Raw genomic sequence first — 15,317 nt, 5'->3', positions numbered from 1 at the left:
AAAAGGAAATTGTAAATTGAAATTGATTATTTTTCATGCAACTTACTTGTGACATGATATTCACTGTAATGGACTGCTTATTTACTTAAGTTTCTATTTATTGCAAATTGATTTTCATAGATTATGGAAATGAATTTTGCCCAGTAGCTACCTAGAACGTAGGAAACCCCCATTTTAAATCTAAGACACTACAGCATGTTTTGGGAAATGGTCAAAAGTAATGTTAAGTATGCACATGTGCATGTGGTAGATGGGCTAAAACACAATATGGCCCTTTTTAAGAATAGTTTGTCGGAAGTAAAAACATTAACAGTTGATCCAACAATGACGAATCAGGGAGTTAAAGAAGCAACAGAGGTACTAAGTGATTAATGCAAATGAGGGACACCAGTGGGTGTGTTGGGGGATTCTGTCTACATCTCCACTACATGTCTTGTTCTCCAAAGGTTAAGTGGCTGCTTTTGCCAGCTAATTCGGCCATATGCTCATCTGTGCATTTGACACTGGCGCGCCATACGCTCACAGTACAAATTATGCCTCTTGAATATGCAGCCAATTAAAAAGAACATTGCTCACCAGCTCTGTCTATTTAGTCTAAAGTTGTTAAATGGAAATAAATCTTGTGATATCACAGACAAATCTGGGATGTGCAGGCTTTAAAGGTTGCATTGCAATGGCTTATGATCTAGTCACGCTCACTTGTGCAGCGTACCGTCTTTTGCATAACTTGTTGCATAAGCACTCTACTGGCAGGCACACTCTGTCATGTACGGTCTGTGTCATTTCTGCTTTTGGTAGGGCTTATTACAGTACAGGCCGTTCCCTAATGTCACTGCGGTTGCAAAACCACACAAGCCATCTCTCCCTGACTTTTTTTCTGTCATCTAAGAATTGGCTTCCTGTTTTCATTGTGTTCTTTTTCTCTCTCTGGAGGTGTCGTAACCCAGGAGGCCATGCCAAGAACAAACCAAGGTCTAGTCGGGAGAGATCGCTCTGTGCTTGCACTGGAAACAGACACACACACTTGCACACACACAGAATATCCAGATGTTAAATGTGTGTGTGTGATCTGTGCATGTGTGTTCATCTGTTTGATGTTTGATGTGTATGGCATGTACAGTGCTTGTTGCCAAGCCATAAAAAGTAATTTGCCTGGGCCTGATCTGATGTGCCCTCCAACAGCACCCTGTTTGTGTACATGCCAGGCTCCCTCTCTCCTTTTATTGTTGTACAAGGTTGTACACATTCATAAACTATAGGTGAACATGGCAATTCATACCATAGCTCAAGAGCTTCATACTTAATCTATTTGCATAAACAGAAACAGAGTGTGGTGCAACAAAAGTTGAAAAACACTCAATAATAACTTTATGTTTTTGAATCAAAAGCAGGAATGTATCAGCCTTGTATATTAAGCTGATACACACTAAATATATTAATTTGGGTATAAAGTATATATTGACAAAGTATCCACTTTTGAATATCTATTGATTTGGAAGTTAGAGAAATTAGACTTGAAGAATAGGAAAGCTAGAAAATAATGTGCTTGTGGACTAAGCCCCATTCTTACTGAGGTTGTCACATGAATTGTCACAAATAATGAACTCTATAATTATTACTGTTAGATTTTTTTTTTTTTTGGCAAATTAGCCTACATCAAGCATGTACATGGAAGGAGATGACACCTCCTGCCACTATTTGCATATTAATTATATTTGGAGCTGAATCTGACCAATCTGAAGGTGGATAGTTTGACTCTTCAAATTATAAAACTAAATGTAGGCTAAATTACATATTACAATACACCCATTAATCAATCAAGTACTGAAAAATATTAACCTGAATTCTAAAAAACTAGAAGAGGACAAATAATGAAAGCCTCAGCCTTCCGATAATACAGTATCAGACTGCAAAACATAAGCATTTCCATGTTGTCAAGCAATTTCCTGATATCAATACTCTGCCAAATCAGATATATGTAACTTAGGCCTGGTACAAGTGATGGATTATTTTCATAGTTTATTGCAACGTTTTGCTTATTATCATACAGGTTGCACATGGAATGAGAAAGATGTGGTCATATGCAAGAAATGTTGCATAGTTAAAATGATCTTAACTTAATATTCATTCATTCACTGATAAAGTCTTGGGCATTTTTGCTTGAAAAGTCTATAGCATTAGAGCCCTACCAATACTGTATTTTTTTAGGCTAATACCTATATTGATATTTGACAGGTTAAAAATATCTGATGCCAATATGTCGGATATTAATTTAGTATAAACACATAGCATTGAAAAACATTTATGATAAGGATTCCTTAAATTAGTTTTTTAAAGAATTGTGATATGTTCTGAGCAGGACATTTTACAGTTTAAAAGATATTTCTTGATACTTATCATTAGTTATCTGTGCTGAAGATTCACTCCTTGATTTTGTTGTAGCTACCTAAAGGTCACTAAATCCAAACATTTCCTCCCAGTTCACTGTTTGTGTATAAACGTTGCGTTCAAAGCCAAAAAGACATTCTGGAATATGGGTACCCTGCTAAGTGCGTATGGTTGCATTATTTAGTCTAAATGATGCTAACTTCAAATTTCAGTGATATGATTAATATGTTTAAGTGTAAAATAAAGTTAAATAATTGTTCAGTGTTAACAGTTTGAGTTAATTTTCTTTTAATGAATTTTTTTTTTGTCTCCACCTTAGCTTTTCCAAATATGATACATGTGTGTGAATGTGTAATAATCGTCCATGCTCATGTCTCTTGTTGTTGTCCAGCTGGTGAGAAGGCCATAGTTTGTGACCAGTGTGGTGCCCAGTTCCAGACAGAGGAATCCCTGGAGGCTCACCGGCAGATCCACACCGGTATGAACACACGCATAGCCAGACATATCATCATGACACCATAGACATAAACAAAAAGATATGAGCTCCTCTGCTACATCCACATGTTTGCATTTATTGAATTTGTACAGAAAGTTCCACTTGATTTTATTCTCCATATACTAATTTGTGGAATAGGCTGTAGATACTGCATTTAAAATAGTATGCATATTTTGGCAATTATTTCAAAATAGCTGTGAAAAGTCAAAGTAGCAGATGTTTTGAGTGTCTTGTAAAAACTTCTAAGTATGTACTGCAGTCAGACCATATTCAAAGAGAGAAACATTGAGATCATATTGAATCATCAGGTCCCTACTGATTCACATCCCCAATCTATTTGGGTATTTTCACAAATCAGCATGCATGGTTTGGTGTGGTATGTGTTGTGGTGGTGTGTGGAGGCTCATTCAGCTTTATCTGGCTAACTGGAGCCATGGATTGACAGATAGATAGATCACATCATCTTGGATTAGTCCCACTCGCCCTAAATCAAGACAGACCCAACAGTAATCAACAAACTGGGAAAACTTGGCAGGCTGATGTTGTTTATCAGCGCTCAGCTATGAAGATGGGAAGACGAGGACGATCTAGGTGCCAAGATGTAAATAGGAAAAAGTAAATCCCCCTTCAGCAGATGTGTGATGGCCCAGAACAGTTTCACTGCTGGTGATGAACTCTTTAATTTGGGGGAAATTATTGTCTCAAATTCCGACCACTTCCTTATGAAGATGGTGTGCAAGGGTATGTGCTGGAGTATTCTGTTTTTATCTGGTATTTATGCATGTGTTTGTGAGCCCTTTGGTTTCTCTCACTGTACTTCTTGGTGGATCACCTTCTGTCCAGATTTTCACTCTACATCCAACATTCTAGTCCAGATTAAAAATAATTGGACATTGTTGCATACTACATGCTGCCATACTACTGCTGATAGGAGGTTGATAGACAATATTGTCCCAAAATGTAAAACACATTACAGATATTGAGGAGCTATTAGCAGCTGGGAAAAAACTGAAGGAAAAATGGGTGAAATAATGTAATTCAAATAAATATAGTAAAATGGAAATATACTTTGACTTGCTATTTGTAATTTCTTAAAATTTGGACTTGTTGTGATCCATCGTTTGATTGATGTCTGTCAGTGTACATTTGTATATAAAACAATAGTTTCGTATATACTGCCAAATTACAGCATGAACGTCAACATTAGTACATATGTAGACTTAGTGTTGTATAGTATTGTGTTATAATAGTATATAGTATGGAACTGGGATACACTGTAAAAGTCAGTTGTATTGTGCAGTATTGATTACACTGCACAATACTAAAGTAGTGCAATAGAATCTAAATTCAATCTAACTAAATTCAAAAGGGTTCAGTCTTCCTCTGAGACTACCTTTGCCTTCAGCAAACATTTTGGTAGTCAACCGGTTACATTTTACAATACCATGACCACAAGTCAAAATTTTGCTAAGCTACAGGATCTCCAAATTCAATTAGTTTCATCCTCTAGTAACCATAAATGTCCACAGAAAGTTTAATGGCAATTTGGCAATTAGTTTGTCATATTTTGCATACAGAGTTTAGGGCACTGGAGGAAAGCCCATAGAGTGTCCAAACAGTTCATCCAATGGGGAGCATGAATGTGCTTGATAAATTTAATGGCAATTTGCCCAGCAGATTTTGATATTTCTTAAATGGAAATTATGGTCTAATAGTGGCATCAGAGGAAATGTCAGGAGGTCACCCACTAACCGATCCACATCGCCTTTAGCCCTACCCTAGCTTGTCAAACAAAATTAGAGAGATTAGAGAAAAGAGTGCTGCCAATGCACATTCAAGCCAGAAACCGATCCCCAAAATAGCCACACATCATCATTATCATCATCTTTTGTTTTGTCCTTCATCTGAAGCCATGACTCTCAGGCTCCCAGTAGCCGCTCCCATTGGGTGGCTATACTTTCTCTTTGCGGTCACTCATGCCCCCTCACACTCCTCCTCAACATTTGAGAGGGGAAGGTGGGGCAGTGTAGTCAGGATTCGGGGAGTGGGGGGACGGGGTTACTCCTGAGGGGCATGCTCTCAGCCAATCAGCTCGCTGGAGGTAAAGAAGGGTTAAACGAGGCTAATGATCCAACAGCCATAACAGTGGAAAAGAGCACTCTAAATATAGGCATTCCAGTCTGGAGCGAAGGAAAGGGGTTGGGAGGGGTTGGGGGGGGGGCAGCAGCGGCAGCCAGGGCCAGCCAGGGCCAGACGTGTCTTCCTGCCAAACAACTGGCGCAGCAGCAGCAGTGATAGTATAGTAATCATCCATGTGTTGAGCCCCTCTGAGGGATCAGAGTCTGAAAAATGGGCTCAGGTAAAATATGACAAGGCAGCTGCACCATATGATTCTCAGTTTCAGTCTGTCTGTCTTTATGCACTTTAAGCTACTGTACACCTACATTATGACATCCCTGGCTCTGGATTTGAGCACTTGACATTTGGCCTCCCGATTGTGAAAGCATTAGACTCACTGATTTCTGTCACTACTGTAACTCAAAATCAATATACCATACACTTGTCATCATTATTCAAGTTAATATATTACAATATAATCCATTTTTGTATCTCACAATTTATGTATTCGTGTCTATTTCCATCTACATGTATGTCACTGGAATAACAAACAGTTATCCACAGAGCTTTATAATTCTGAATAATGCAGTTTGTCTTTGTACTGCAGGTCCATTCTTCAAGAAGAATGATATGATGATAATGCCATGATAACTTGTAGCCCATTCACTATTATACTTTATGTGTCCACTTTACATTTTTTCCTGAAATTTAAGCAGGGATCACACTGTTCAACATTAACTTGTTTTTTGTCATATTTTAGACAAACGTGATGGGATCAAACTTACCTTTTAAATTAATAGCTCAACACAAAAACTAATCCAAATTCCAATTTGGTCTTGAATTAGTTATTTCATTTGGTCTTATCATTTGTGGCAGACAATGTGTTTATGTCTCTGGATGTGTTTGTGTGTGTTTGCCATTACATATCTTGACATTTAAAGTATTATTCATGCACTAAGCTCAACAGTGAGCTGGAGGTAAACAGCATTTAGCCAGTTGGTCTGTTTCCAGTAGGGGAGTAACTGATGAGATGAGAATGAGGGAGGTAATCAAGTTCCTTTCTGTGTCTCTCACTCTAACTTTGTGGAGACTTTTTATTAACTTGCCTGGGAGCTACTGGTACAACCACAGGTGTAGGTCTTCTTCAGTCAGGACATTGGACATTTTAGGTGCAAGTTTAAGTTCAAAACACACTTCCACCGCAGTGCAGCTGCACATCATATGACACCTCTTGCACACATCAAATTTACACTGATGCAGCACGTCATCAGAACAGCGTTTGAAATGTACCATGAAACATATAAAGTCTACCTTGAACGCTGCCCTAGCTGTACAGTAGCAGTCTATTTTACATCCATTCAGTCACCTGACGGGCCAATCTCTGCAGCTACAGCTTGCTAGGAAATTTAAACTGTGGTCTCTGTGTGTGTGTGTGTGTGTGTGTGTGTGTGTGTGTGTGTGTGCTAGAACTGTGGATCATAGATATTTTTTTCCCTTAACAATTTCTCTCTTTCTGCCCACTGTGACACCTTCAAGACTACAGCTAGTGGGATGTGCCAATCAAGGGAGTAAGTCTGAATCAAATACTGGTTTTCTGGAGCCATGAACACCATTGCCATTGTAAAATAGTCCCACGGTTTGTTCTTGCAGCTATTTTGACATGCATTGTCTGGCCTAAGTGTTTTTTTGGATTTTGCGAATTTATTTTCTCCAAGCTTACTCAGTAGCTCTGTCATTTTGGTTCGGAACAACATATCTCAACTACTGGCCAAATTACCATTAAATTCACTATGGATGGTCATGGTGCCCAAGAATAATTCTTAATTATTTTAATTATTATCCTGCTGCCAGTCTAACATAATAAAAAGGTACTGAACACATTCATGCTCCCTCAGTCTAAATTGTCAACATGCACACAGGATACCTCATAATCTAATGGGCTGATTGCTATGAGTAAATTTCATGGTCCTAAGAGGACGAACCATTTTTATTGTAAAAACCTTCCTCTATTTAGCCCCTTTACATCCCAGCCTCCTTTACTTTTTGAATAGCTAACTAGTGTACTGTTGTTCGTCCGGTCCAACACTTTAGTATCATGGGGTGTGATGAACATGGCATCCTCTAGGGACTGCTAGCAGGGTTTTAGACTTTTATTCTGTCTTTATATATGGCCTTCTTTATATGTCTAGAAAATATAAATAATGAAATCTCAGTAGAATATACAGGGATGGACAAAACAAAAGAAACTACATCAGATACAAAAGCAGCTCCACTGGACAATACTGTGTTAAATCTGTTTGAGCTAGAAAGCTTAACAAACATGGATTTATTTATACAGAAATGTCTGTGTGTACAGTACCCAAGACGCAAAACATCAGAGAGGGCGTGTGGTGGGAGCATGGGGTTACTGTTGGCCATCAAAGCCAGATTTGATCTCTGCCTGCCTCTTGGCAGCGCTTCAGCCCTTGGCTAATGTTCTCTGATGACAATATTTGGCCTCTGAAACTGTGGCTGTTTCTTGCTGCTTTGAATGGGAACTATTGTGGCATCTCCTCTGTTGGCCTGATCAGCTGCAGTCTGACTCAACCTCTGTCTCTTTCTCACTTTGTCTGTCTTCTCTTGCTTTTAACAGAGCTGCCCTTGGTATATCACACACCTCTGTATGTTACTCAACAGCCCTCGTACTTTAGGTGGGACGTATAGCAGGTGGTTATCCAAAACCATGGGATTGTTTGGAGGCCGTTGAGGCATTCCTGTGGTATTCCTGAAGTTGTCGTCATTCCTAACGGACAAGCTCTTTTACATGGAGATTTGGGGGGGGGAACTGGTCGGGGATGCCAAGGGAACTAGCAGCAAAACATCATGTGGCTGTTTTCACCCACTGAACTCGTGCAAATACACATGCACAAACACACACTGCAAACTATCCCCTTCTTTGGCAGTGTCGTGCAACACATACATAAACAAATAAATCCAGGAATTCCTGTGTTCAGCAGTCGAAGTCACTTGTGAGTTGCATTACATATACTGACGGCTAATTTTTGTTACATATTTTCCCAAATTGGATGGCATCGTATCAGAGTCTCTCTCTCTCTCTCTAAACTGGGACTTGCCTCGGGGCTTTTCTAAGCAAAGAACACAGTCTGTCTGGCTTTCATGCAGCTCTCATCCTTAAAGAAAAACACTGCTGTCATTTATAGTTGTAGCCCATTTAATACTGTCTCTGTCTTGTGTCCTCCAATTGTTATGCAATGTATGCACTGAGAATTCAACTCTTTTTTTAAATCCTAGCTTTGCATTGTTAGCAGCGTTCCAGGCAAACACAAAGGCTACATGTTAAGGGAGGATTTCCTTGTGGAGACTTCCATTTCATCATGTGGCTGTTAGGAGATTGACAGGAAGCAGAGCATAGTATAATGTGTATACTGATTTGAAACCACTCCAAATGGCATTTTTATTTTGAAATACTGTCTAGGCAATTATGAATGCCAGTCAATGGCTTTCTCTGAATGGAGATGAAACAACCCTTATATCTGCAGTTATTCTGACTGATAGAGCGGATATATTAATAGTAGCCCTAATTCAAAGCTGTCATACTATGTGTCATGGTTCTGGATGGTTATCTGAATTCAGATTTTTCTGGTATTCATCAAATTTGTTACGGGAAGAGTGTTGAAAATACCAACTTGAGGATTGGTAGGCAATCCTCTTAGCTACTTCTAAGGTAGAAAAACAATCCTATTGGCAGATAACACATTTTTTGAATGCCCCAAGGACATCCGGCAGAGTCGTACAACAGTCCTGAACCAGGGCTAATATAATCGAAGGCGGGGGCTACCTAGACCTTTGGAAATATTAAAAACACTATAATTAGATTTTAATGTGACTTCACATTATGTAATGCCAGTCATGCCAGTGGCAGCATTCTTTATTTTAGCAGCATTTTTCCTTTCAAAGAGATTTTTTTGTTTAAAATGCAAAATGACATGCATGACATGCATGACATGCATGACATGCCGTATAAGCAGCCGTGCCCTCCTTATCCTTTGGGAGCATATGCAGGCATACAGGTCAGGCTTTTTTTTTAGCAGTTTTTTCAATGTTGACATGGGCATCAGATTTAGCTGTTGTATTTGTAACGTTGACTTTCAATTTATGGACCAGAAATAGAGGATTTTATCTATTAATGAGGCTTGGAATTTATTTTTAAACCAAGGACAATAAAGTGCTTCACCATATAATGTGAACCCTGTCGTTGAAAGGAGCAGTAAAATTTAAGGAGCTAGTTATTGTTTAATACGGACAGTCGTTAATGCATTCTGTTTTATACATCTTGGGAGATTTGGTTAGTGAAGGACAAGTTATTCAAACAGTACAAACAGTCCTCAGAAGTCAATGTTTCTGGCAGAAAAGTGGCAGTTGTCCATTACTGCTGTACACACTGCTGTCATTTTCTCTTTGTGATATCAGCTGTAAACTGTTTCCAAAGCTGTTTTAATGTGGATTTTGTCCCACTCCATAATATCCAATTGTGAAACTGTTGTGCTCATTTAAACACGGCCATCTCCAACGTGTCATTTTCAGTTTGCATTTCCAGTAAAGCCTCTCCCTGTCGGGCTGTACAAGGCAGTTCTGAGCTCTGAGCTGCTGTTTTTTTTTTTCTCATTCTGTCTTTATCTATACTTCTGCCAGCTAGCTTCATCTCTTTTTTTTTCATTAGATTGTTTTGGTCCCCACCATAATTTATAGCTCTTGTATTTTATTGGTAAAGCCCACCACACTCACATTCCACTTGATTAAACTGTAGCTTGGTGCAGAAAAGCAAAAGGTCAGAATATGTGCACAGAGAAAGTGGCTCACAAACAAAATAGTAAGCAATAAATTGAAGTTAAAATACTTTTTTTTGTCTGTCTGCTGATTTAAAAAATACAGATTTTACTACTAGGGATTCATGCATTTTACAGGCTCTGCGGGCTCTGTAACTGCCAATCTAAACCGTATATCCACAAGTGCACACTTTGTAATTTGCATTGCAATCTGCACATTCTTTCGCCAAACTAAGGCCACATTCAGTATGAGCAGTTGCCTGTTATTCAACATGAGCTGTGAGTAGCAGTAGAAACGACAGGGACTGCATCTCCCATGTGACCTGTGTAGAAATGAGTTTGGAGTCCACAGGCCTCGGAAGAATTTGTTGTCTGACTGTTGGTGTTCCTGTTTATACATGAATCTTCTCCATGTGGACACACACACACAGCATTGCCAGAGAAAATCCACACATAATAGGAGGGGGAGGCTGCTCTCTTACTCTTTTCTCTTTCTTTCTTTCTCTCTTTATCTCTTTATCTCCCTCCGTCCTTTTTTAAAGTCTTGTAATACAGAGAAAATATGCAAACCATGGAGTGGCAATAGTGGGTTTAGCCAGTGGGAACACAGCGTGATTCCAGCAGGCCTCTGCCGCAGAGTAAACACTTTCTTTTCTCAAGCCAGAAATAGTTTGGCTAGAGAGAGAGCAGCAGAAAGGGAGGGAGGATGGGAGGAGAGACAGAAAAAGCAAAAGAGAAATAGGAGAGGGGGAAAGGGGAGAACAACAAGGTTATGATAGTCAGAAAAAAGTTCTTTTTGGTCTTTTCTTCCTCGTTTCTTTCCTCCTTGTAAATTGTTCACACCGGTGGGCTCGCAATCAGTCACCTCAAATACAAACACACACACACACAGTCCAGTCATGTCACTCAAGCAAATTAGGCCAATGGCAGCACTACACAGGGGTCACGTCAAAAGTGCCGATTGTCTCAATCACATTAGTCCAGCACTGGCATCTGTTTAGCATTTAGTTAATTGTGATGTTATTAAGTTGTCAGTGAGCATTAGGGTGGCGATAAGCAAAGCAAATATTCTTACAGCCCGGGCAGGCAGTGCTACACACGTGTTACTGATACACACATTGACGCACACACACACAGGACCATACAGCCCCCTGGCCCCTGCAAGTGTGAATATGATTCCACTCAACCTACTGCTCAATCTTAACTCTGGTTAACTGCTAGAATTAAATTATCACCATAAAGATAAGATAAGCATGTTTATGAGGCATTTTAGCTCAATGCAGCTTGTCGCTGAAGGGCAGATGTGCATTAGCATTATGACTTTTGATCACAAAATGTTAGCATGTTGAGCTTCCTGTCTGTGTCATCTGGTGAGTCAAAATGCTGATTAGCACTCATCGTGTGAGCATCCCACTCATTATTAAGCAAGCTGTCCGTGGTTTAAGGCAGATTTTCTGTCTGTCTGTCTGTGCCGGGCTGGCCAGAGAACTCACACGGGGCACTGTGGGTCACAGTGGGTATCAGGTGTCACACTCACCTTGCCAGGCCAACACTGAGACATACAGAGATGAACGTCTTCTGTTCGCAACAAACAAACAGGTGAAACACTACAGAGTAGATATTTATGAATTCGTGTTCACTCCTCCCTTCATGAGGGCATGAATGCTTTTTTGTCTGTTTTACGCATAGCCCACCTTATTTTAAAAATATAAAACATTAAATGACAAAAGTGAAAAATGGCAATAAGATCTTCTAATTGCTTGTTTTGTCAAAGGGACTCAATATACAGTTATGTAAAACTGATTAAAGCAGCAAATCCTGGAAGCTGTAACAAGCAGCCTTTTTGCTGGATCACAGACTTCAACAATGAATCGGTTACCAAAATTCGTCGACTAATCGATTAATCAACTCTCTCAGCACCACCTACAGCATATACAGATTCAATGTCAATGATTTACAGCATTATATCATCAGTAAAATTCTTTAAGACAGTGATACTAGAAAATAGTTTGTGTATATTTTAGCTCTTATTCACACAGGTTGTTATACTGACGAAATGTTTGATGGGCATTTAAAACCCACCGCTCCCTTCCGTCTCTGTAAACAAATACCTCTTTCTCTTTGCTTCCCTCCATCTCCCCCTCCTTGGCACTCACTCTCACTCACCTTCCAAAATAAGAAGAGTACAAGTGGTCAGAGACACTATCGGTGGCTAAATTAAATCAAGCGGTACTAGCTAGACCACAGTCACTTCTCCTGCTACTAACCTCCTCCTTCTCCCTCAGCAAACAAATTTTTCCCCAGATAAGATCTAAATGAGTTTTTCCAGGCAGAGGAAGATCCTCCGTTTGGCTGATGGATACTGTGCACGGCTGCAGTGTGACCAACACCCAGTAGTAATCATCCGCCACAGCCATAAGTGCTATGCACAGAAGCCTATGTGAATAGGGGATGTGTGGTTTGTGTGTAAATGAGATAAAATGTGTGAATGAGAGTTGGCACTGCTACGCTCCCCCGCACCCAGCTTCATTCATTGAGAAATACCCAACTGGGCCCCTGCACTGCAGAGCCTCAGTGCCGAGGCTTAGTGTCATGGTGGGCACAGTCGCATTGAGGCATCGCCACAGGAAACCATGGGACAACAGCATGTCAGGGAGGGAGGTAGTATTCTTATAAGGGGGAAATAGGTGGGTGGGATCCAGTAGCAAATTGGGATGTCCGTAGTGGTGCAACAGTCTGGCTGCGGGAGAATCCCCACATGGATGGATCATTGTAAACCAGGGACAGCAGCCACACATCCAGAGAGACCAATAAAATGATGTGGTATGGGCAGTGTGGGGGATTATAGACTCCCAGAGGGCTCTGCGATTCATGGGCCATAAAATGGAAGTCAGCAGGACACACTGCAAATCTGGCCAGCCAATATCCACCATCCCCTTCCTCCCTCTTTCGACCCTGAGGATGTGTCTTAGCCGTACGTCACAATGCAACCCCAGCGAGCACGTCCCGTTGTCGGACAATCAGCTCCCTTGGATGCCACTATTCTCCCCCGTTAAATTTGCATGTCAGCCGCTGCGGCTTTGTTCAAGATCTGCTTGGTTAAAAAAAAAAAAAGGATAGATAAGAGAAGAGACAAGACAGGACGGTGGAAATCCACGAAGGCCTTTGCCATCCGGGGAATTAAAAGGCCGCTTTTGTCAGGAGGTTCCCTACTTTCAGATATCCCAAAGCATTTTAACCTTGGCAAGGCGAGGACTTTGAATATAAAAGGATTCGCCCAAGAGAGTGAAAGAGAGAAAGAGATGTGGAACACTGGCCCTACGTCAACAATAGCCAGGGTTCTTTTGTCCACAGTGTTATTTGAAGTAAATCTCCCTCTGTAATTAGATTGGAGCTGTTTGTGGACATCTTAGGAGAGCGCATCAGTGTTAAAACAGCAACGCGCGAGGGCCCTTTTAATTTACAGTGCAAATACCTTTCGATTAGCGTGGCAAGCAAGGAGGGGGAGTAGGGACTGAGGAGAAGGGACAATAGAGGAGTCTTTCAGTCCTTTTCTTTTTTTTGTTGTTGTTTGAGAGTGGGAAGAGGTTCGAGCAGCTCTCCTGTGTTCCTTAATTGTGAAGCAAGGAGATTAGTACGAGTGCTTCCAACCTTTCACCCCAAACAAAGGAGCCATCAGATCCAGTTGCCTAGTGACACAGGGTTTCACACCGGCAAATTTAGCCACTGCCTTCACCACTCCACCTCCTTGTGGTAACCTCTTAAGAGAAGGAATGAAATCTCCAGACTTTGCTCGTGCATCCCTATGCAAACCATTTCTGTCCCTGTCCGTCTGACAGCACCCTTAATGGCACAGAGCAGCCACGCTAATGAAAATGGCCGTTCATCCTCACTCCAAGTCTGTCTCTCAGACTCATATAAAAGTTAATGTACCCGTGACAATGACATTCAGAAGACCGTTTAGCTTTGGACAAATGCTGCATTTCTTGGTGGCAAGAGCAGCCGGGCACACAGAAATGTCCTTTTACACTGCGTGCAGCTCAATCAAAGGGCACTTAGCAGTGTCATATTGATTATGGGAGCTTAACCCCCGTCAATCTTTGATGGGTCATTTTGGCAGTCTTCCCGTAGATGGCTTCAGTGAATAGAACTGCCTCAACAGGAAGAAAGGGGTTTCCTCTTCATAAGTCAGTAGACAGCCATAGATATACAGTATGCCCATCAGAGGGAGACAACAGGGTGATTCCTATATGTATGTGTTGTCACAACTGTCTCTCCCTCTGTCTTGAGGCAGGAGAAAAGTATTCAGACAAAACAAGCCCAGATCCTGGACAATCCCAATTATGAAAATGACATTTAGACTTAATTAATAATCACTCCATTTGAATGTGATTTCAGCTCCCAGATGATGAGCTGACTTCATCTCTCTATAAAGAAAATGAGCCACTTACCAACCACACTATAAGAAAACAGCTTAGATCACTTTACACACAAACAAAGCTTTAATATAATGTTGTAATGAATTCTAAGTTATGTGTTGTCCAATGATTTTATAACCATTTACAGCAGCCCATATGAACTAATAGTAGAATAATGCTACATTACATTTACAGTTAAATGGGAATTTCCAGGCTGTTGGACCTTAATTGTAGTTCGTGTTTGTTCCAGTGGTTTATTTCAGGAAAACCAGGAGAGAAACATGGATGCTTGCCAGATTTTTTTTTCCCAGTGAAATATTTTGCTCTTTATGCCCAGCTTTACTTTACTAGATTTACAGTATGTTAAACTCAGAAACTCGAACCTGAAAGGTAGTTTTTAGCTAATTCACCACAAATCTTATGGTCTTTACATTACTGCTAACCCTTTTCAAATCATGCTTTACAGTTCCGAATTTTTAAAAAGTGGTTAACAGTATCTTCCTCCCAGGCAGCCTTTGGTTTACCATTAATTTCAAATTGTATGAAAATCATCTTCAGGTGTCATGTTAAACTCAGAAACTCAACCCCGAAATGTCCAGGTCTTTGCATGTTTTAGACAGTTAGCTGCAAATATCATCTGTTTACCATGTAGCACCTTTTTAAATCCAGCTGTAGTGTTTTCTTTAACATTTTAAACAGTTTTTTTTTACCTTCCAGACAGCCGTTGGTTCCCATTAATTTCAGTACAGAATGAAAATCATCTTACAAATATTTTCAAGATAATTCATTACTGTGGACTGTAAATCGTGTTATGCAACATTATCATCATTGATAATGCAATAGTACGTCAATGGCTGACTGGAAGGCAAAATAAACACATTCAAAAATCACTTAGTTTCCTTCCAAAATATGTTAAATTTTGCACACATGGCTTACAGTAAATCTAAAACGCTGGTATGACCCTTTTTTAAAACTGATTTTTTTTTCAGTTAGCAATGTATTATATTTAACTTAAGGAATTTTTATGCAGATTACTTACTGAAGGTAAAGAGATGTGACGTGTGAGTAACT

General features: G+C 40.1%; 1 protein-coding gene across 3 annotated transcripts in view; it reads left to right on the top strand.

The window, feature by feature from the left end:
* Positions 1 to 15,317, top strand: part of zbtb16a (zinc finger and BTB domain containing 16a) — a 147,910-nt gene that overhangs the window by 88,425 nt on the left and 44,168 nt on the right. For all 3 annotated transcript variants that reach the window (XM_044221764.1, XM_044221762.1, XM_044221763.1), the window contains exon 4: positions 2,780 to 2,866. In XM_044221764.1, the coding sequence (XP_044077699.1) occupies positions 2,780 to 2,866 (87 nt within the window). The remainder of the gene's footprint in view (positions 1 to 2,779; positions 2,867 to 15,317) is intronic.

This window comes from Siniperca chuatsi, linkage group LG14 (assembly GCF_020085105.1).
Source record: "Siniperca chuatsi isolate FFG_IHB_CAS linkage group LG14, ASM2008510v1, whole genome shotgun sequence".
Taxonomy (NCBI): Eukaryota; Metazoa; Chordata; class Actinopteri; order Centrarchiformes; family Sinipercidae; genus Siniperca; species Siniperca chuatsi.
The sequence above is the reverse complement of the archived record's forward strand: the minus strand, read 5'-3'. Positions and strand labels throughout refer to the sequence as shown.